Here is a 24,024-nt window from a genome sequence, read left to right as displayed (position 1 = left end):
CAAATCTGAGAAAATCAGGTCTTCGAAGGCAGGACGCCTTTAAATTGGGTCTTAACACTGTCTACCCCACCTAAGTTGACCAAGTTTTTATTAGCCGAGACCAGCTGTGCTGCAGCAGGTCACTCAGAATTGTAGTAACTGTGTCGAAACTGCATGTGTATCAACACGATGGAATGCAGGCGTTAGATCGACATTACAGGAAGCGACTGAAGTGACTGTGTGTACGAATATATCTGTACCAGGTCAGATAGAGCCATACCGACAAGTGGGTACGGATATATCCGTACCTGGGAGACAATGAGTTAAAAGGGGGGTTCTCTGTAGCAGCTATGGAAAATGTGAGATTTAAAAACCCCAACAATCAATAGATCAGAGTTCGAAAGTAGATAAGTTAAGGGGCATTGCTCAGTTACTTTCCTGGGCACTGTGTATACACGTTATCACTTTTTGTGTGTGTTCATTTATGTATTATTGTTGAAAGTTACATTATTAATTTAGCCTGCTGGGACACAAGTAATGGGTTAGTGCATTTGTAAACAGGAATCGCTTGACAAGTGGCCCCCTTCATCCCCCCCTTCCTCGTCCTGATATGGCTCTGCGTAGTCGGCTGGACGTTAAGCAACAAATAAACAAACAAACAAACAAACATTATTTTTTATGAGGGTCCTTTATAGTCGGTAAGAATGTTTTGAATTTTGGTGGCAAAACGCTGTGCAAACTTTGCAAGAAGATAGTCCGCTCCCTTGGACGATATTCAGATTCGTCAGAGGTTAATTGATAGTGTTAACGAATATTGCGTCCTGAATCTATGATTCGGCAGAGCTTCAAGCATTATAAAATACATCTTTTAATATGATGAACTTGTTTGGTTTCTTTTTTGTGTGTGGTGAGACTGAATTTTAGACGTGTTTTTTACATTAGAGAATACAATACATTGAATGCTTGGGTGGGAAACTTGCAAAACACATAATGAAGTGGTTGTTCTTTTGCAGGTGACAGGACTCCAAGTCCAATAGGTAAGCTATCAATTAGTCTTATTAAAGAAATTAAAAACTGAGGAGAAATATTGCCCAATATCTTATAATGCATGGTAGGAGGTGTACGTGAATCAAATTGTGCTAGCTATGGTATATATCATATATAACAGAAATCAAATTCTATTGTGCTAGCTTCTCACATATCAGATTCAGTTGTGCTAGCTGCACAGAAATCAACATGGCCTGTTGCGGTAAAGTGAAGAATTATGAGTGTGATTATATAATATAATAGATATATGTGCCTGTTAACTACCGCTGACAGTGGATGCTAAATTGAGTTACAGTTGGGCCTATATTTCTTCTCCGTTATAAAGTTTTTGAGTTCTGTTCTTTGTACCTATTATGGCTGGCTCAATGTCCTCAGTGGAGCTCCCATGCAGGTTTCCTACTTAAACTAAAGTCTCGGGTAGAACAGGATTCCAGCAGTCAGTTTTGTGTGTGTATTTCAATGAGGTTCTTGGGTCTGTTGATGAGGGATGTGGCTGTTGTTTTGGATTGCCATAAGGTCAAGGTTTTTTTTGTAATGCTGGGAAAGAATTGTGTGTAAAACAGCTTTTCTCAAAGATATTATGACTGACCTATTATGCTGTTGGTTTGCAGATGAATGCAGGAGCCATTCTGAAAATTTGACTGCCTGCTGTAATGTTACTGACTGTGGCTTTTACAACTGTACTAAGGATGCCTCTGATTTTAAATCGGGTGAGAATCTGTTGCTGTAAATACTGTCATTGTTATGTTTTGTACAAACTGTGACCTTATAGTCACTGTACTGCCCTAATTTTCAATGGTGCTTATGACACAATTTGTTGGTTAATGCAAGTCTGGTTGAAAAGTGAGGTCATGACAGTGCCGCCTCAACTTTCACTAAAAGCATTTGACATCAACAACTTTTTTTAAAGTCTGGGCGTATCACTTGGGGGAATTTGCATATAAAATCTCATGTAGATCGGCCCATTACTTTTTTTCAGAATCGCTCTACGCAGACACATACACCACCTCCCTAGTCTCCTCTATGTTAAAACATTTAGTCAAGTCTCATTCCAAACAAAAGATCAAAGATGAGCAATGCTAGTTGGAACAATTGAAAACGTTCAAGGAGAACTTGGCTTGAGATGTGAGCGTTTTATATTGCATTTTGACTGATGTTTTGTATGGTAGTTTGCTTCAAATTAACCCTTACACTGATGCAATTCTGTATCACATGTTACATAGCCACTGGTGAATTAACAGAGAGAAAAATAAAGAAAAACGGTCATATAGGTTTTCGCATCCATGGGAGGTAATCGGAACTGACCAAACGGATTGAGCCAGTAGCGCGACTATTATGTCGTGACAACCAGGTGACAGTTTACGTAAAGTAGCGCGACATATGTTGCGACAACCAGCCTAAGGGTTAACACTCAAATGTTGATTTTTTACCACTTCTATTTCAATTAAATAAAAACTGCCCTCAGTTGACAATTCTAAGTTCAGATTTAAATGCGCTCATCTTTTCCTTGAGTAATTGAACATAAAGCTGCTAATTAAAGTATCATTTAAGCTAACTGCAATTGGCTTTGAGAACAGAAGGGTGTTTAATTGCAAATATCTCATAAACTAGTTGGAATTTTGTTATGAGCTTTTAAGAATGCCTCAGGCACCTAAAAAGCTCATGTCCTAAAAGATCATTAAATTACATATCTTACCCAACTCACATATAGCAATTAACCCTGGTTCAGTGCTAGCAACGCTGTACATGTCCCCTTGGTAACAAGGGAGACCACTCTAAAAAAGAGTGACCCATCCCATAATGCCAGACTAACTTCACGTCTGACTTCCGTATGCGCGCGCATATGCCGCCATTTGTATCATTCCAAAACTCAGCGGTCAGTTAGCTGGTACTTGGTCCTTGGACTGGGTGCTTTCCTCTTGGTATTCTACTTGTTGTCTTGTCTTCGCGACTATGTGAGGTGAGATCGTTCTTGATTTTTCTTGATTGTGTGGGCGTTTTTTGGCCTTTTTGACGCACATACGAAGCAAAAGTGAGTCTATGTACTCACCCGAGTCGTCCATCCGTCCGTCCGTCCTGGCGTCCGTCCGTCCATCCGTTGTTTTAAAAGAAATTTTTTTCGTGAGTTGTTTGGCCGTGGCGGATAACGTCAATGAGAGGCAGGCTTCTAGTCATGTAGCTGCTGAGTCGCCACCACCTAGAAAACGCCTAAGAAAGTTGAGCAGTCTGAACAGGCTGTCGTTTCGGTGTTAGAACCGTCATCGAATAAATGCATTGATATTGTTGACATGCCCTCGGCGTCCTTTTTACCCGGTTAACCGGCAGATAAGATTGCGCATGTTGACAGCCGGTTAAAGCGGCTCCTGTTTCTGTGATTTCCGGTCTTGCGTCTGCGGACGTTGCCGCTTTGCTTCTCTCTATTAGTACACAGGTATCGTCTTTGGCGGAAGAATTTGCGTCGACGAAAGCGGAGCTGCGTGCTCTTCCGGCTGGCGTGGCTGGGGTTTCCTCCCTGGCTAAGGTGCGTCCTTCTCCGTCGGCCACGGGTACTCGGGCGGATGTTCATGCGTTGCAGAACGATGATGGTGGACTTGGGTTTCCGGCGAGCGTTCCGTCTTCCGGTGTCTCTCGTCAGTTTAAAGGTATGTCTGCTGCACAAGTAACCGGGTTCTCCGGCCAAAGTGCAGCACGTCTCCAAGAGGAAGTAGCCCCTGGCATCGGCTTTAAGGGTGGAAGTTCTGATACTTGGGCTGGCCATCACCGATCTGTCGGTCGGTCAGTGCGGGGTAAGGACCTTGGAGAGAGAACGGAAGCTTGGTGCACCCATCCCCGTCAAAAGACGCTGGACAGGGTGTGCAGCTTCCGCTTCCGCCCTGGGGGCAGGAAGAGAACAGCAGAGCTGATTCTTTCCTTGACTATGTCAGTCATATGGGAGGTCAGCTTCCGGATTGCACGGATGTGCATGATGGCTGTTCGGATGAAGGTGCTTCCGCTTTGGCGGAAAGCACTGAATTCACACTTCCGTTCAGGTTGCAAGTGCTGTGGCGCTCGCAGCTGAAACGTTATCAATCCACTTCCGGTTCCGCTTCCGCTTTTGCGGCTGTGGCTTCTGGTTGCAGGATGATATAGCCTTCTGCCGTTAACACTGTGGTGTTTGGTAGTCGGCACTCATCAGCCTTCGGCTTCCGGTTCCGTTACTGCGGTTCCTCTGCTGTTACACAGGCTGCATCCACTTCCTCTTCCAGTCTTTCAGACACTATTCAGTCTATCAGTACCAAATTTGGCAAGATGGTGTATGATGACAAGGCCCCAAAAAACATGCATAGCATCTTGACCTTGCTTCAAGGTCAAGGTCGCAGGGGCCATAAATGTTGCCTAAAACAGCTATTTTTTCCCATTTTTCCCATTTTCTCTGAAGTTTTTGAGATTGAATACCTCACCTATATATGATATATAGGGCAAAGTAAGCCCCATCTTTTGATACCAGTTTGGTTTACCTTGCTTCAAGGTCGAGGTCACAGGAGCTCTTCAAAGTTGGATTGTATACATATTTTGAAGTGACCTTGACCCTGAACTATGGAAGATAACTGTTTCAAACTTAAAAATTATGTGGGGCACATGTTATGCTTTCATCATGAGACACATTTGGTCACATATAATCAAGGTCAAGGTCACTTTGACCCTTATGAAATATGACCAAAATAAGGTAGTGAACCACTAAAAGTGACCATATCTCATGGTAGAAAGAGCCAATAAGCACCATTGTACTTCCTATGTCTTGAATTAACAGCTTTGTGTTGCATGACCTTGGATGACCTTGACCTTGGGTCACATGTATTTTGGTAGGAAAAATGTGTAAAGCAGTTCTTAGTGTATGATGTCATTGCTAGGTTTAGTTATTTGACCTTGACCCTGAAGGTCAAGGTCATGTAAAGGTCAAGGTCAAGCATGTGAGTCGTATGGGCTTTGCCCTTCTTGTTTCCCAAAAAATGTTGGCGCATTCATATTCATAAGAAAGGACACCTTGCTACAAAGGACAGTGGCAAGGCTCCCCAAGAGCGTCCTAAATTGCTCGCAGGTTTTACTGTAGCACGTTTTCTCTCGCACTCCCGGCAGTTATGTCAACTGGAGTTTTTTAGTGCTCGGTTTCACCCTTTTTTCCGCCTTTGTGTTTACCACAGCGGCTGGTGGGGATTAGGACTACCGCTTTATGGAGGGAGTCCCTGGGGCCTTCCTTTTGGGTCTCTTTCATAGATCGTATGGTTGTTACTTCCACTTTTTGATACACAAAATAGAGTGGAAGTGGCTACATTTTATTGGTTTCGGAGCTTCAGGGTTCTGATCTTGATTCTTAGTCAAATGGTTTTTTTGGACTTTTTGGTCTCTTTGAGGAGACTAGGTACAAGCGGCTCTTTCTAGAAGCCTTTTACTCCAGGTGGAAACTGGATTTGCAGGACTGGAACACATTGGATGGCTAAGGTAGCACAGCTTTGATATGGCCCTTTGTGGTCGGCTGGTGTTAAGCTATCGAACAAAGCGCTAGTACATGGGTTGATTCAATCGGACAACACTACAGTGGTGCTTTTTCTCAACAAGCAATGGGGTCTCTCACTCCCTATCACTTCCTCATCGAGCATGAGAGGTTCTGTTGTGGTTTTACCATCTTGGATCTTTTTAGCTGTGAAGTACCTTTATGGGAGGCTCATGAATGGCTTGGCGGGCTCTCTGAGTCTGTCTATCAAGGATGTCCACTCAGTTTGGACTTTATCTCATCACAATCTTTTACGCCTTTGGGCGATTTGGAGAAGCTGCTGATAGAGTTTTTTTGCCTCTTGGTACTATCACCTTTTGCTTATGTTCTTCTTCCGGTGTAGGAATTACAAAGCATGGGCCGCTCGATTCTGCTTGCTAGGCCTTTTAAGGCTGGCAAGAGGGTGCTGTTTTTTCTCACACTCGAGCCACACGGGTGTCTTCTGTATGGGAATCATTGAGACGCTCAGGGGCTTCTGCCTCAACTCTGGTTGTGGTCCAGAGATCTCGTTGGAGTTCAGTGTCTTCGTTTTGCTTGTCACTTTGTTTGGCTTGGAGCAAATAGCGTATTTTTTAACGGAAAGAACTCCTCTTCTCTCTGTTCATTGCAGGTGGAGAACCTGTGACCTATCCTGGCTTTCTGAATTTTCTCCCACGTTTTTGAATTAAGACGTTACGCGATATTTAAGTTGCACTGGAACAGCTCGGTCGCAATTCTTCGCTTGGGGGCTTTTTAGCCAGCATGTTTAAGGGAGCCTCCCTTAGGCTAGCTAAAGCAATCTCTAGTCCAGTCTTGGGCTTTGCTCCTAGTTTTGGATGCTTAATTGATCCTTTACATAAACTGGCTTTGCTATTTAACATGGAAAGCGGTTATTCTTACTCTAGTAGCTTCTGAGAGAAGTGGAGTAAGGGCATTTTCTGTCTAGTCTTGCTATTGACAGCGCTTGGGAGAAAGACTGATCTATGGCACTTAAGTTTCCTTCTAAATTTCTGACATTTAAGCGGAAATTGGAGAAATCAACTTTGATTCACATTTCAAACCGCTTAGCAATATTTTGGCTCCTCTAGAGACATATTTAGCTAATTGAACATTTCGAGTTTTGAAAGCTTTTCCGACTCTCACTGATCTTGTTAGATCATTATTTCAAAGTCTCTTGTTCGTATCTATCAACTCCGTTGCGATTTAACCTGGAACGGTTGAAAACGACGTTTAACACCAAAGAAAGAAAGAAAGAATATCTATCAGTTTTGGTAGATTTTATGACTTTTTGAAGTCAACCTTAGGTGATGGACTGCCACATTGTTTAGGCATGCCTTCAAGTGGTGGCAGGAAAAGGGGGGGGGGGGGAGGGGGGGGGGCAGTCAGTCCTCCCTCTTCAGGCAGCTCGGACTCAACATTCTTCTCTTGAGCAAATTTGTTGCTCCTGGCGATCCTGATGTACATATTTGTCCTGTTAGAGCCCTCAGCAGTTTTCTGTTACGGACTCTGCACACTCGATCTGAATCTCAGAAACTTCTCGTTATCTCACTCATCATGGTGAGGTGTAAGGATATTTCGAAAGCCTGTTAGCCAAGTGGGCTAGTTAGACAGGCTTATGTCTGGTGGCAGAGTCGGTCAGGTGATGTCAGTGCAGTCTTGCCCTTTACTACAGCCAGGTCTCAGAAGGCAGGAGACCCGATCAGGGCTTCCTCTCTAGCTGTTCTTCGTTTTGGTCGCCTGGCAGAAGTTTTTGAGTCGGCTTTCTGGCTTTCTACAGATGTTTTCATCGATGTCTATCTCAGAGATGTCTCTGCATTGAGACAGGATACTGTTCTGCTTTACCTCGTCTGGTATACTGTTCAAAAAAAGAAACGCATAGCTTGTAATATTTGGTTAATTTAGTTATATGGCTACAAGGATATCCACCAAACTGCAGAAAATGTTTATCTGGTCGTCGACCTTTCGTCCATTGCCACAAGTGAGCTCTGCACGTGACGCATGCGTTATCAGTGGCTACAATGTCAAAATTGATCATTTGGCATGACCACTCGTTATGCTTCAGTGTAATCTCGTGAAACTCGGGGAATATTGAGCTCTCACCATGTCTTCCAAAACCCATAAAAGCGGATTGTTCGCCACAAATAAATCAGACGACAATTCAGCGATGAAAGATGGCCCGATTGAGCAGAGAAGACCGCCAAATTGCATTGGGTCGTTTACAAGCAGGCCAAAGTCAAAGTGCAATCGCCAGGCACTTCCACGTGTCCCAGAGCACCATCAGTAGACTGTGGGTCAGGTTTCAAGCCACTGGCTCCGTTGCTGACTTGCCACGAGCGGGAAGACCAAGGGCGACAACTGCTGCTCACGACCGCTTCATACGGCTCCGCCACCTCCGGAATCGTTTCCTGTCGGCCTCATCTTCTGTCCAGGCTCTCCCCGGGCCACACCGATTATCGGACCAGACCGTGCGGAACCGCCTGCATGAAGCTGGTTTGAGAGCTCGCAGACCTCACAGAGGAGCTGTCCTCACCCGCCGCCATCGCCAGAACCGAGTGCAGTGGGGCAACCAGCACCTTCGCTGGACCGTCCGGAATCACTGGAGACACGTGTGGTTCAGCGACGAGTCCTACTTCCTGCTCCAGCGACATGATGGTCGGAGGAGGGTCTACCGGAGAGTAAACGAACGTTACGCGCCCAACTGTGTGGATGAGGCACCCGTTCATGGTGGTGGAGGCGTCATGGTGTGGGGGGCGATCAATACCGCTGGAAGGAGCACCCTGGTGCACGTCCAAGGGCGCATAACTGCCCAGCGATACGTGGAGGAAATTCTGCGCCCACACGCCCTTCCTCTTCTGGCTGACCAGGATGCCATATTCCAGCAGGACAACGCTTGCCCACACACAGCACGACTCACCACCCAGTTCCTCACCTCTGGGATGAATTGGACAGACGTGTGCGCAGGCGAGAAGAAGCGCCGGCAAATCACCGCGATCTATTGCAGGCACTTCAGGAGGAGTGGGACACCATCCCACAGCAAGATATCTGGCATCTGATCCAGTCCATGCCCAGAAGGTGCCGGGCAGTTGTTGCTGCTCAAGGCAGTCACACCCCCTACTGACTTGACAGCCTCGGCACCCAATCGTATTGATTGACTGATTGATTTGAAGATGCAAATGAACTGTGTGTGCATTCAACTGTGTCCATACCAAATTTCAAACAAATAATCTAAATATTGGATTTTTTGTTAATTTTTTCGAAAAATAAAACAAATTTGGCAAGTAGCAACTATGCGTTTCTTTTTTTGAACAGTATAGTTGCAGGACAGATTCTTATTTTCTGATTTGGTAAGGTGCCCTCCACCTCAATTAACAATCTGCTATATGTGAGTTGGGTAAGATATGTAATTTAATCAAAAATTTTAGTAATAAATTTTCATTTGATTAATATACTTACCCAACTCACATCGTTTATTCCCTCCCTCCTCCCCGCTGTGGGTGTAGATGGGTCTAAAAAAGTAGTGAGTTGGGCTTCGTTTTAGAATGATACAAATGGCGGCATATGCGCGCGCATACGGAAGTCAGACGTGAAGTTAGTCTGGCATTATGGGATGGGTCACTCTTTTTTAGAGTGGTCTCCCTTGTTACCAAGGGGACACGTACAGCGTTGCTAGCACTGAACCAGGGTTAATTGCTATATGTGAGTTGGGTAAGTATATTAATCAAATGAAAATTTATTACTAAAATTTCATTAAATTTCAGAGAAGTAATTAAAAAAACAAAGGTCAAATTTAGACTACACACGGAAGACATCGTGGGGCCTCGAGGACCCATATTGTTTCTCAAAGAAGGATCCGTACAATAACAATGTGGGTCCACACGGCCCCACGACGTCCACAGAACGGTATGCACGTATTTCCTTTTTTGAGAAGCTTTAGTCAGGACGGTAATAATTAAATTAATAATTGAATTTAATTACTTCTCGCGGAAATTTAACCACAGTGTCTACGGAAGGGGATGCACGTTTTTGCTTCTTTCAAAAGTTGTTGTTGTTGTTCGTCCGTCGATTCGACGAGGACCACTCTAGTCATCCGGGGGTTGCTGGGGCTGGCTATTTCTGTGTGTGCGTAGATGGCTGACAAGGCCGATCCTGGCACGGAAGGTTCGGACACAAAAGGGACAAGGGACGAGTGGGACGTCTCCAGGAGGGTTGATGGCACGGGCTTTTCGGGTCTGTCTCATCAATTCAGCGGCGGTGGTTCTGCTGGCCTCGCACATCTTGGCGCCTTTGTGGATGGAGGAGCGCCAGGTGGCACGATCCAGTGCAGATTTCTCCCACGTGTCAGGGTTGATGGAAAACGCTTTCAGTGAGGCTTTGAGAGTGTCTTTGAAGCGTTTCTTCTGTCCTCCGTGGGACCGCTGGCCCTGTTGCAGCTCGCCATAGAACAGTCTTTTGGGCAGTCTTTCGTCTGGCATACGCCCAGCCCAGCGAAGCTGGGACTGCATCAGGATGGTAGTGATGCTGGGGAGATCTGCTCTGGCTAGCACTTCTGCATCTGGGACTTTGTCCTGCCACTTTATGAGACTTGTTGTGTGGAAATGATTCAGTTTCCTGGCATGTCGTTGGTACACTGTCCATGTCTCGCAAGCGTAGAGCAGCGTTGGGAGCACCACTGCCCTGTACACTTTCAGCTTGGTCTGGGTGGTGATGCCTCTTCTGTTCCAGACATTTGGGTACAGTCTGCCAAAGGTGGAGCTGGCTCTCGCTATTCTGACGTTCACTTCGTCGTCGATGGTGACATTTTGCGACAGTGTGCTGCCCAGATAGGTGAAGCGGTTCACCGTGTTGAGTCTCTGGCCATTGACTGTGATGTCAGGCTCGACATAAGGTTTTCCAGGCGCTGGCTGATGGAGGACTTCAGTCTTCTTAGTGCTGATCGTCAGACCAAAGTTTGAGCAAGCGCTGGAGAACATGTCAACGCTGCATTGCATATCAGCTTCTGAGACAGCGTTGAGGGCACAGTCATCAGCAAACAGGAAGTCTCTGATGATATCCTTCGTGACCTTGGTTTTTGCTTGGAGCCTCCGAAGGTTGAACAGTTTACCATCTGTGCGGTACCTCAGGGCGATCCCGATATCTCCGTCTCGGAAGGCGTCTGTCAGCATGGCCGAAAACATGAGGCTGAACAGTGTCGGCGCCAGGACACAGCCTTGTTTGACCCCATTTGTGACTGGGAACGGGTCAGACGTCTCTCCGCTGTCTTGGACTCTGGCCTGCATGCCCTCGTGGAACTGCTGTACCAAGGCGATGAATTTCCTTGGGCATCCGTACTTGGCCATGATATTCCACAGACCCTCTCTGCTGACGGTGTCGAAGGCCTTGGTCAAGTCGACATAGGTTGAGAACAGGTCAGAGTTCTGCTCCTGGCATTTCTCTTGTAGCTGCCTGGCAGCAAACACCATGTCGATGGTCCCACGCTCTTTCCTGAATCCACACTGACTCTCAGGTAGGAGCCCCTGGTCGAGGTGTGCTGTGAGGCGGTTGAGCAGGATCCTGGCAAGGATCTTCCCTGCAATGGAGAGCAGGGATATGCCTCTGTGGTTGTCACAGGCCTGTCTGTTTCCTTTTCGCTTGTACAGGTGTATGATAGAAGCGTCTTTGAATTCCTGAGGAATTGTCTCAAGTTCCCACATCAAGAGAAACAACTGGTGAAGCCTTACGGTCAGAGCTGCTCCCCCTTCCTTGTAGACCTCAGCTGGGATGGCGTCTGATCCAGGTGCTTTGCCACTTGATAGGAGACGTATTGCTTTCTGGGTCTCAAGCAAGGTTGGAGGGTCATCCAGCGCTTCGTTGATGGGCACTTGGGGGAGACGATTTATGGCTTCGTCATTGATGGTTGAAGGGCGATTCAGGACGTTGTCAAAATGCTCAGCCCACCTGCCAAGGATCTTCTCTTTATCTGTGATGAGAGTGATCCCATCTGCGCTGAGGAGGGGGCTTGATCCTGAGGTCGTGGGACCATACACTTCTTTCAAGGCATCGTAAAAGTTCTTCATGTCGTGCCTGTCAGCATAGCCTTGGATCTCGTCGGCTTTGTTGCTGAGCCAAGTGTCCTGCATCTGTCGAAGCTTCTGCTGTACAAAGCTGCGTATGTTGTTGAACGCATCTTTCCTTGCCGTGGACTTGGGGTTTTTGAGGTAGGCTTGTGGGAGGTGGTGTTTCTCATCCAGTAGCTGTTTGATGTCCACACAGCTTTCATCGAACCAATCCTTGTGCTTTCTGATTTGGGGCCCTAAGGTCTCTACGGCTGTGTTGTATATCAGTTCTCTGAGAACCGCCCAGTCCGCCTCCACGTTCTTATTTTCCAGGGAGATGGCATCCAGGCGTTCTTCCAGAGCGTTCACAAAGGACTGCTTGCCGCTAGTGGTCTTCAGTTTCGTGACATTCAACCGTTTGGGGGGCTTCTTCCCTTGCGGGCGTCGTTTTGGCTGAATGCGGATGTTGAGCTTTGTGATGATGAGGCGGTGGTCTGTCCAGCACTCAGCGCCACACATGGACTTGGTCACTCGAACATCCTGCCTGTCCCTCTTCCTCACGATGACGTAGTCAATGAGATGCCAGTGCTTTGAGCGGGGGTGCATCCATGACGTCCGGTTGCGGGTAGGGAGGCGGAAGATCGTATTGGTGATCAGCAGCTCGTGTTCGTGTTCAAAAGTATGGGTCTACAGAAGGGCATGCATATTTTTCCTTCTTTGAGAAGCATGGGTCCGCACGGCCCCACGATGTCTTCTGCGTGTATAGTCGATAACGACGTCGGGCAAAGGTTAAATGGTAGAAGAGTTTCACTTTTGATGTTGATGATACCGGAATGTTTTGACAAAAAGGATATTTGAAATCTGTTTATTTCTTTTTTTATAATTTTTATAAATCTGTTCATTGAAACAGCGTATATATTGAAACCAATCAAACAAACAACAAGTCGCGTAAGGCGAAAATACAATATTTAGTCAAGTAGCTGCCATTTTTCAGCAAGACCGTATACTCGTAGCATCGTCAGTCCACTGCTCATGGCAAAGGCAGTGAAATTGACAAGAAGAGGGGGGTAGTAGTTGCGCTAAGAAGGATAGCACGCTTTTCTGTACCTCTCTTTGTTTTAACTTTCTGAGCGTGTTTTTAATCCAAACATATCATATCTATATGTTTTTGGAATCAGGAACCGACAAGGAATAAGATGAAAGTGTTTTTAAATTGATTTGGACAATTTAATTTTGATAATAATTTTTATATATTTAATTTTCAGAGCTTGTTTTTAATCCGAATATAACATATTTATATGTTTTTGGAATCAGCAAATGATGGAGAATAAGATAAACGTAAATTTGGATCGTTTTATAAATTTTTATTTTTTTTTACAATTTTCAGATTTTTAATGACCAAAGTCATTAATTAATTTTTAAGCCACCAAGCTGAAATGCAATACCGAACCCCGGGCTTCGTCGAAGATTACTTGACCAAAATTTCAACCAATTTGGTTGAAAAATGAGGGCGTGACAGTGCCGCCTCAACTTTCACGAAAAGCCGGATATGACGTCATCAAAGACATTTATCAAAAAAATGAAAAAAACGTATGGGGATATCAATCCCAGGAACTCTCATGTAAAATTTCATAAAGATCGGTCCAGTAGTTTGGTCTGAATCGCTCTACACACACACACAGACAGACAGACAGACAGACACACACACACACACACACACACACACACACACACACACACACACACACACACACACACACACACACACACACACACACACACACACACACACACACACACACACACACACACACACACACACACACACACACACACACACACACACACACACACACACACATACACCACGACCCTCGTCTCGATTCCCCCCTCTACGTTAAAATATTTAGTCAAAACTTGACTAAATATAAAAAGGATACTGGTGGTTATTTTCGCAAGAATATTGTAGCCAAGTCTCTGTACAATTGGTTTTATTGTGTTTTAAATATGTTTGTTTCTTCTAGTGTGTGCAAATACCACAGACAGCAATCCAATATGTGAGGGCGACTACTCGCCAACTAACATTTCATGTTCAGGTATGTATACATGTGACTTGTTTATGGATCTGATCAAATTAGTGTGTGGTACGAGACTCGTGTTCAGACTCGTTGGTTTCCAAAGGTATACAGTGGAACTCCCCCTTACCGAACCCCCCCCTTTTTACGACTGATTTTACCACCACAGATGCATATGACTATATATAATGAACCCCCAGTTGACGACTAACCCCAATACTTAATGCGCCAAAATGTGATTAACATTTCCTGTGATCACGTTCTGGGACTATAAGTCTGTGCAGCATGCCAAAGTGTGATTAACATTTCCTGTGATCACGTTCTGGGACTATAAGTCTGTGCAGCATGCCAAAATGTGATTAACATTTCCTGTGATCACGTTCTGGGACTATAAGTCTGTGCAGCATGCCAAAGTGGAACCACCGTGTTTGACAATGTAATCCAACACAATGTCTTGACGTTAGGTACCCAAGATCGAAAGAAAGAACTCCCTTGTTGAGACTTAAACAGACTTCCATGCAGGCTTTTAACATTGTTAGTTCACGTGTGGGACCTGATTGAATACTTTTACCTCGCTTACTTAGGCTTTTTCCACCTTACGCAGTCCTGCCTGGACAATGATAAAAAAAATTTGTCAAAGACAAAAATGCATGTTTTGACTCCTTGCAAAAAAGTCAACAAATTCTTTTTTTTTTTTTTTTTAAAGGCGAGATGCCCGAGGTATGACTGAAAGCCCAAGAGGCTCTGTGCACCTTGATGTGAAAAGATCAGCAACTTTAAAGACACATGCATTTGAGAACTTTAAAACCAAAAAGTGGGCAGCGTTTTGCCGATTACACGAAATGGGCTAAAATGTTGCCGATTCCGCGGATTCTGCAATTCCGTTAATTCAGCAATTCTGTTATTTGGTGCAACATATACATGTATGTTAATTGACGTTTGAATTTCTGTTTCGCATTGCAGAAGACGTTACAACCACAGTAAGCCCAAACACTACAATGAATCCTACAAGTACAACACCAAGTCCTGGTGAGGTCACCAGCATTGCTTCTTGGTTTTCGCTTTGCAAGCTTCTTTGACTTGCTTTGATCAAATTGTGAACGTGTAAATGTGTGTGTGGGTATTGTAGGTGACAGTAACACCTGTTTCAGAATTCAAAGCTGTGTGCAAGACATTAGACTGAGTAAATTAGACTGATGTAAAAAACTCATAAATCAAAGATTCTGGTTCCCCAACAAACCCTGTTTTGTGTGGGTGGGTGGGTGTGGGGAGCACATGTGGGTGTGGGATATGTATGTTTGAGGGAGAGAGAGAAAGCACGTTTATGAGCTATGTTTTATCACTCTTATCATTGTATAGCAAGATTATGTTGACTTATCTATCCTTTAAATTTAGCATGGACAATTTTTGTTCAAAGAGAAATAAGAGAGTATGACATTTTAATCCACTAATCCACTATATATTGTGTGTGTGGTTGGGTAGATAGGTTTGTGTGTGTGTGTGTGCGTATGTGCATGTGGTTGGGTGGATGGGTGTGTGCATGGATGTGTGTTGGCGTGTGGTTAGGTGGATGGGTTGTGTATGTGTGTGTGTGGTTAGGTGGATGGGTTGTGTATGTGTGTGTGTGGTTAGGTGGATGGGTTGTGTATGTGTGTGTGTGTGGTTAGGTGGATGGGTTGTGTATGTGTGTGTGTGGGGTTAGGTGGATGGGTTGTGTATGTGTGTGTGTGGTTAGGTGGATGGGTTGTTTATGTGTTTGTGTGGTTAGGTGGATGGGTTGTGTGTGTGTGTGTGTGTGGTTAGGTGGATGGGTTGTGTATGTGTGTGTGTGGGTGGTTAGGTGGATGGGTTGTGTATGTGTGTGTGGTTAGGTGGATGGGTTGTGTATGTGTGTGTGTGCATGGTTAGGTGGATGGGTTGAGTGTGTGTGTGCTATTGTTGACTTGTCAAATATTCTGCATCATGATCATTATTGTTGACTTTTCATTGTAATTTGTACTTGTGAGGGTTGTGCTGCTCAAATATTCTGCACCGTGATCAACTCCCTGTGTTTGATTGACAGGTTCCACTACCCCCAGTCCCCAATCTACTGCGAACCCGACGCAAGCGCCTTCCACTGGCGGTAAAACTGGCCAGCATTTCGACGCAGCGTCTTTCATCGGTGGGATTGTCTTATGTGCTGGTCTGGCGGCCATTGCCTACTTTGGTTTCAAGTTCTACAAAGCACGGACGGAGCGAAACTACCACACGCTGTAAAGGATGCTAACCGCCGTATTAAATGGGTAACAGTTCAGTCGGGTTATTCATCTTTTTGACTAAAATTGTGTTTCTAAGGAAAAAATGAGATTTGGGGTTACTTGTGGACAGTATACTCTTTGTGTTACTTTCGAGATCAGGATTTTTTGTGTATGGAAACCTTAGTTAAGGTATGAAGTCAATAATGTGCAGTCTGCTTTTGCTTACTGCTTCAAACACAGCGCCTTGAGAATTGAAAATACACACTGCTATTAATGACATGATTTCAAAGAACAATCCATTAGGTATGGAAATTCCAGTGTGAAATAAAGTACTGAAATTGTTCAAGATTTTAATCACAGATATCTTTTCCGGTCAAAATGTATTTCTTTTGATTTGATACAATATGATCCTGCGTGCATTGTTCACACAAATAACTATTATGGGGTTGTCCCACTTGTTGATGTTTATATATATATGCAAGATACAATTGTACTTATACGGAAAACAGAGATACTACTTTTCATGGAAGAAACTCATACTTCAGTCATATACAGTACAGCAGAATCTCATTTGAATGTTTTGGTTGCATGTACAGCACAGTCAAAATGTGTTATTAGGAATTTTACAGCTCCACACTTACAGTAATGATTGTTTTTGCTTTAACAAAACTATTGATACGAAAATGATACAAATACTTTGGAAATGTGGTAAAGTTTGAACTATGCATTGCAGGGAGAGCTAATAAGATCAGTTCGTTTCCATAGTACTGCAAAGATTACAGTTTTAAAAAAAGAAAAGTGTTATGCAGGAGTAATTTGAGTTAATTATGTGTATAGCTGCCTATATCACTTTCAGCTACACTAGCTGTAGCTACAAATTAATTATTTATACAATACACCATTACCAATAAATTTCAAATTCATTCATTTATTCTATCGGACAATATTACTAAACGAGACTGATTTAATACAACACAGGGTGGTTTTCATGCATTTTCTTTTCCGATTTCTAGCTATGGAAGGAATTTGTTGAAGTATGATTTGTGAGTTTAAGTGCAGACTACAGCGTTTACCTATTGTAGATAAAGAGTTTCCGTATAGTGACGGTTCAATCAGCCACTTGAAAATAATTGTTGTGATGAAACCTTTCAGAAAGGACAACTTTATTGAAACTCCCCTTGGATGTGTAGAATTAAAACGATTCGATTAACACAGGGTTCTGACTACAAATCAAATCACATGTTGGAAATGTGTAAACTTTTGCCTGCAGATCACTGTGTTACAGAAGTTTTGTTATTAAACTTTTATTTGTTTGATGGAGTCAGACTGATGTAGAGTTAAGCATAAGACTGACAGGTATTGGATCAGGGTGTGTAACCAACCATTGGGAAATCAAGGTACATAGTACGTCTAAGTGATATGAGTTGCAGAAGTTTTGTCATACATTTATTTGTTCCTCCATGTCAGGACTTTTTAGTGTGATCAGAAAAAAGTAAAAATCCACAGTGTACAGATAAATTTAAAACCTAAAATTTAAACCTACATGTATTTTATTAGTGTGTAGAATTTAACAATGGATGATCAAGGTTTACTGTACCTACCAGACGTGTTTGAATTTGCGTCTGATTTTGATACTTTCTGTAAATAAATGACAATCTTCTTTTCTATGAAAGGCTTAGGGTTAGTTAGCTGTTGCTTTTCGGGTCCAGCGGACCATAATAGGCCAAATCAGGACCCCAAGGCTTAGGGTGCTAGTTGTAGTTTGGTTATATGGATACTTGCTTACTGACGTGAACCAAACATTTTGAGGGTTTGCATTAAGCTAAGGTGTGTAGGAACCAGTGGATGCATCAAGGTGTGTCTGATGTTTATGCTTTCTGTAGAAACTCGCAATCTAAAATTTGTGTGATCGAGCATTAACGTAACCATAAGACGTACAGGTTAATGTGCGTTAGGATGCTTGTTAACCGCTGGATGATCTAGGAAATTACCAGTTGTGTTTTATTTGTTTAATTTTGACGCTTTTCTTAAAAGTCTTGCAATTTAATATTTTGTGTGAAAGCTAGGCTATAGGTGCTAGTCTGAGTTTGTTTATTTTGGATAGTGTGCTTACTAAGGGGCGTACTGAAATCACTGCATAATTTGAGTTGTGTTCAAGCAAGCAAATAGTGTCTCAATTCTTATGTGTTGTATTTCTGGTGGGTTTATTTGGTTCTGTACAATTATTTTCTTTGTAATTAATGTTCTTTTCTGCACTGGAGGTCAGGACGTACGCAAGCGGGGGATGTGTGGTATTGAATTTGTTGCATCAGAGTTGCAAAGTCTGTTTTGCTTCCTTTGACAGAAAAAAGGCTTTTTTTCTTGTGATTGTCTCAAAAGCATTGTCTCAAAACGAAAGTGATAAGAGTTGTCCGTCCCTGACATAGCCCGCGGCGCTGTCGGCGGGTAGTTCTGGTTGTTTTGTTTACGTCCAAAATGGCTGAACGAGAGAAGAAGATTAGTGGTGGAGGGAAACGTTACTGTGTCTGCTGTTCAAACTACGCGGGTAAAGAAGTTGAAGGGCGGATTGTCATGCGGTTCCATTTTGCAAACACAAACCGGAACTACCTGCCGTTCCAGGGGCGCAACTCTGTCCGACTATCGTGTTAGTTTCGAGACGGTGCTATAGGCTAACAGCATTGCTTAGTAGTTTGTATTCTGCAACCCAATTTTGAAGTATCCAATATTGTAGCATTCACTACAGCAAACTAATTCCTGTTAATGTTGTGTGTTAATCAATTGGGATGTTATAATTTCCCTCTAGTGCTGTTTTTTGTTGTGGTTATGATTATATTCTTACCGAATCCATTGGCTGTTGATGACCCAAGTGATCTGAATGAATACTACTGTACGTCCACAATTGTGATGATCATCTACGTGTGCATAGAATAAATTGCACTCATTATACCTTCTTGTGCCGTTTTCATGTAAGTGGATTATACCTGTCTGAAATTGTGATACGCATTGTTTGTCCATTAACCATAAAATCATTCCAGGTAGTGTACAAACAATTTATTTCTCATTTCGTTTGGTTGTTTTTGTGGTCAGATTTTTTTCCCCTTGAAAATGGATCTTGTCTTCCATGTTTTGTGAATGTGTAACATAACATTTTCCAATGTTGATAACAGTGGAACCCCCCTTTTAAGACCTCCAAAAATCTGACAAAATCGGTCTCAAAAAGGGTGGAGTCAAAATGGGGGTAAATTTACCATGATTAAGAACAGAAAGTCTGAGAAAACAGGGTCTTAAAAGGGAGGGAGTCTTCGATTGGGGGGGTCTTTGAAGGGGTTTCACTGTATTATGTATACTTCCTTCATATTGCTGGTTGAGTTTTTTATGAATCTACTTGCCAAACAAAACTTAATGCGGTGTCACTTTTTTTGAATGTGTCATGCAATTTTATAAAAATTATTTGTGTAATAGATCGATACACTCAATTTTGAAGCACATCTCACCGCATTGCTGAAGCAACGATTTTTGTCACAGAATACGATATATAAAGTCAAAAGCTTTACACAACTATCTCACAGATGACTACATAGTGACTTATGGTGTTACCAGCCAAACAAAACTTAATGCGGTTTGTCGGTTTGCATCTCCCGCCAAAATGTAATTAACATTTCCCGTGATCACGTTCTGGGGCTGAAGGCTGTGTGCAGTATGGACCCACATACCATCGTTTTCAATTTTCTTATGTAATCAGACACAATATCTTGAGATAATTAAGTAACCAAGATAGAAAGAATTTTCTCTCTTGCCGAGACTAATATATAGACTTCCATGTAGGCTTTTAACATAATTCAGTTCACATGCGGGACCTGATATGAGCCTGATCGAGGGCCACGCGTTCCTGCCCAGACAATGAGGAAAATCAATTCTTCAAAATATTGCAGTTTTCAACTCCTTGCAAAAAGGTCCATGAAACATGGTATAACTTCAAATGGATAGATTGGGGGAGGGAGGATGACAAGAAAATGGTGTAGATCTTACTGCAACCCGTCAGAGGAAAAGACAGGAAAATGTTATTACTGTTGAGAGGGGATTTTTGCTGTTTTTGTGAGTAGGGGAAAGAGAAAGTTTATTCCTGTTCCCCACTACTCTAAAAAAAAGAAAGGAGCTGTATATAATGTTAGTGATCATTCAGTTTGTTCTTGACCCAAAGTGTTCCGATGTAAAGAGACTTAATGTTAAAACGAGTTGCCAAGTGTTCATTTAAAGAGACTTACATTTTGTAAAGAAGTTTGAATGTTCTAGCATGCATGACTGCATGCATCTCTGCTGCTTTGCATTTTTGTGAAATTCACAATGAAATGGCTGTAACATAAGGGCAGTTGTTTTGCTTTCATTGCTTGCATGGTTTGAAAACATTGATTTCTTTTTGAGATTTATATTACTTGTTGATTCAAAGGTGCTGTGGTAATTAGTCTATTGGGAAATATGTTTTTTTTATTTCTATTTGTGCCTTAAAAAAAAGAAAAAACCCTGATGATTTCTGAAATTGATATTTGTATTTTTGAGAGCAGTAATTACCCAAACACATGACACAGGAAAACAATGCAAGAGCACACTCACTAAATTTGACGCAGGTACAATCTAAGACCATTTAAGACCTGAGGTAAGTCAGTTTTTTTATACTGAATAGTAAGGATTTTTCACAGATAGGTATAATCCCAGATCGTGAGGCGCACCTTACATTTTCCATCAGGGCGAACCACCCCCCCCCCCCCCCCCTGCCCCTCCCCCAGCAAAATGAATGAGTTAATCCTGATATGGCACATTATTTTTATGCAGCTGCATTCCCAAAGAGGTTGATGAAAAAAAGCACATAGCGATTTAATCATGAAAGTAAAACCTCTGTTTACAGTATTTCCTCTTTGAAAGGCGCCAGATAGCACAGATAGTAAAGTATAAGCATGTTAAAACTTTTCTGGGAGAGCATGCTGCTCATAAAATCCCCTGATAAGATGATTTTCTCTGGTTGTGTCTTGTTGATGAGTCCCACCCTTACATAATTATTCATTTTGAACCAACCCCCTTGACTTGCCTGCATTGGTGTTAATTGAGGTGTAAAGCACGGGTATTAAACAAGGAGAAGAGAACATTGCTGAATGGCTGATGTTGCATCCTAGTGCTAAAATCTCACCATTGGATTCTTTTCAGGATTTGATTGAATATCTGTCATGTGTGTTTTTTTGTTTTTTTTTGGTGTGTATAGGTTGCTTGTGAAAGGTCTTGAAAGCTTTTTCTTTTGCATCATGTTAAAAGTATTGTTGTTACCTGTGTATCAAGCAGTGATTTTGAGTATATACTGTGTGTACATTTGTGTTTTGAAATCATATACATGTATCAGCATTCCTTGAGCTATCTGCTTTTGACTCTAGTTTGATTTGGAGTGGTACCTTTTTTTTTTAAAGTTATTCGCGTTCTTCCAGTCTTATGGTTACATCCATCCATATTGCGGCATAATTTTGAGCAATACGAAGTTCACATTGTCAAGTATCTCGTATGTCTACATTCACTTTTCCCGCCTTCTTTTTTTGGAGTTGATTGTTATTCCTCTTTTCACTGTTTTCACGATACATGCATGAACATCATTGGACGGCAGTTAGTCTGAAATGCTATTTTTTGGTTTCCCCGTACTTTCCACACACCACACAAGCTCATGCATACACACGCTCGCACAAGCACCCACACACACACACACATGCACCCATCCACGTGCGCACGCACACACACACACACACACTTGTACACAGACACATACACACACTCTCTCTCTTTGCTTGTTTAGTGCACAACAACCTCCCTACCTTTCTTTCTCTTTCCCTCCTGTATTAGTTGCATCTGTGATTTGTACATGCACAATCATGTTCATGAGCGTGTGACATTTTGAAATGTGATATACTGTAGTGTTATGCTGCTAATGCTTTAGGCACTCACCTACACCTGTCCCCCCCTCCCCACCCTTACCCTCCACCTCCTCTACACTCTCTTTTTCTCACACGCACTCTTTTTTCCCCATTCATAAGTTTTGCCAGCCCGAGTGTTTCTCTCCCTTTCCCAGATCACATGCTTACTTCCCTTTTTGTTCTAATGAAGAAACTTAGATCCCGGCCCTTTTTCAGCTGTAAAATATTCTGCGTCCATTGCAGATCTTCAGAATCAAAAACCTGGAGCAATGGTATGTTATTGGAACTCTCAATTTATGACAAAACAAAACGTTGCATTCACTGTTCTGCGATCCAGCGGTCTTTTAGACATAAAAACACTTACGATGCAGATGATAAACTTATCATTACCTCGCTTAATTGTGTCTTCTGAGCGAGCTTCTTGGGCTATTTTTAAGATAATCTTATCTGTTTAAATAAAAAGAAAACACACCAGTAACCAGGTTAGGTAAGTTTAAATCAATATTTCGGCATGTAACGGCCTTCTTCGGGATGGTATGGAAAGAATGGAAACTTATTATCTGTATCATAAGTGTTTGTCTGTCGATCTGTTCACTTAAAGACTGCTGGGTCACAGTACAGTGTATGTAACCTTTTGTTTTGTCCTAAATTAAACGTTCCAATAACAATGTTACCATCCTTGTTTTTTGGTATGTGTCCAAGTGGAACTCTTATCCCGTGTGGAAGCCCGAACAGCACTGTGCTTGTGTACAAAATCAATAACACAGGAATTAAGGAGCGTATCAATTTAACTGTCGTATCCCCAGATGTTATGGATCCATACATTTATCTTTGGGTCAAATCCAGTTTCATTTTCATTCCGTGTCTGCTTAAATGACTTGTTCAGTATATTAACCCTGTTAGAATGCACAGCTTGGCTTTATGTTTGAATCTTAATTGTTGTGATTATGGTAGTTTTTTTTCTTTCAGTGGAATAATGGATTTACGTGTCGAGAAAGTTTTTTTTTTAATCGGATTATAGGTGCTGGTGTGTTTTCGGTTGGACCTCAAGAGTTACATAGCCAATGTGGATTACTTTGTTCTACTTAAGATCACCATTCTTTGTTTCTTACTGTCTTTCCTGTATTATCATTCCTGTTGTGTGTTTTTGGTTGTTGTCAGTGTTTATATTTTGAATTGATTTGTTGTTTAAGGATCACAAATTGAATTCAGTTTGTGTTTTCAGGACCCCCCGTGGGTTAGGGGGAAGAATTTACCCGATGCTCCCCAGCATGTCGTAAGAGGCGACTAACGGATTCTGTTTCTCTTTTTACCCTTGTTAAGTGTTTCTTGTATAGAATATAGTCAATTTTTGTAAAGATTTTAGTCAAGCAGTATGTAAGAAATGTTAAGTCCTTTGTACTGGAAACTTGCATTCTCCCAGTAAGGTAATACATTGTACTACATTGCAAGCCCCTGGAGCAAATTTTTGATTAGTGCTTTTGTGAACAAGAAACAATTGACAAGTGGCTCTATCCCATCTCCCCCCTTTCCCCGTCGCGATATAACCTTCGTGGTTGAAAACGACGTTAAACACCAAATAAAGAAAGAAAGTGTTTTCAGGTCACATGCTTGTTGTTGTTTTTTATGCTATTTTCCATCATTTTTTGAATTTCATTTTCTTTGGTTGATTTGTATAATTTTGAAGTTAAAGTTACCAAGAATAGCAGAGTTGTGTATACATAGACCCGATTGAAGGGAAGCATTTACGTTGCTTACGCTTTTTTGATGTATCCACAAGCAGTTCGCAGTTTACTATTCTCATAGTCTTTGAATTTCACATTGGCCTTTTAAAAAAAAAATTGTTTTACTTTCTTTGCTAGTGTAATTAACTGAAACTGAAATGTCTTTTTGCACACACATTTCATTGTATTAATGCTGAGATATGCAGTTATATTTATTCTTAGCTAAGTCTCAGTTTGTGTGTGTGTGTGTGTTAACATTTTAGTTGATAAAGTGAGTTTTGCTAAATTTTTGCATAAGCCATCAAGATTAATGTATCATTTTGCACACTACAATTAATGTATCTAAAAGTTTTAAGAAGCCTATGAGGATGTAAAGATTCGATATTGGATTTGTATCACAAGGATCCTTCTGCAAGAGTGTGCTTTTGCATTAGTTCAAATGCCTTTATTCAAGAAATCATAAATATTACAG

General features: G+C 42.3%; 1 protein-coding gene across 2 annotated transcripts in view; it reads left to right on the top strand.

Moving 5' to 3' along the window:
• Positions 1-23,707, top strand: part of LOC138962914 (sialomucin core protein 24-like) — a 48,835-nt gene extending 25,128 nt beyond the window's left edge. The window contains exons 4-9 of one of the 2 annotated variants that reach the window (XR_011454642.1): positions 993-1,016; positions 1,638-1,736; positions 13,593-13,664; positions 14,607-14,672; positions 15,706-17,553; positions 17,622-23,707. Coding sequence is in view for 1 of the 2 variants with exons in the window: in XM_070334876.1 (XP_070190977.1) it covers positions 993-1,016; positions 1,638-1,736; positions 13,593-13,664; positions 14,607-14,672; positions 15,706-15,899 (455 nt within the window). In the remaining variant the exon portion in view is untranslated. Of the gene's footprint in view, positions 1-992; positions 1,017-1,637; positions 1,737-13,592; positions 13,665-14,606; positions 14,673-15,705 lie in introns of both variants that reach the window. The other variant, XM_070334876.1, reaches the window with a different exon arrangement.
• The last annotated feature ends 317 nt before the right edge of the window (positions 23,708-24,024 follow it).

Source organism: Littorina saxatilis, linkage group LG3, assembly GCF_037325665.1.
Source record: "Littorina saxatilis isolate snail1 linkage group LG3, US_GU_Lsax_2.0, whole genome shotgun sequence".
Lineage (NCBI taxonomy): Eukaryota > Metazoa > Mollusca > Gastropoda > Littorinimorpha > Littorinidae > Littorina > Littorina saxatilis.
The sequence above is the reverse complement of the archived record's forward strand: the minus strand, read 5'-3'. Positions and strand labels throughout refer to the sequence as shown.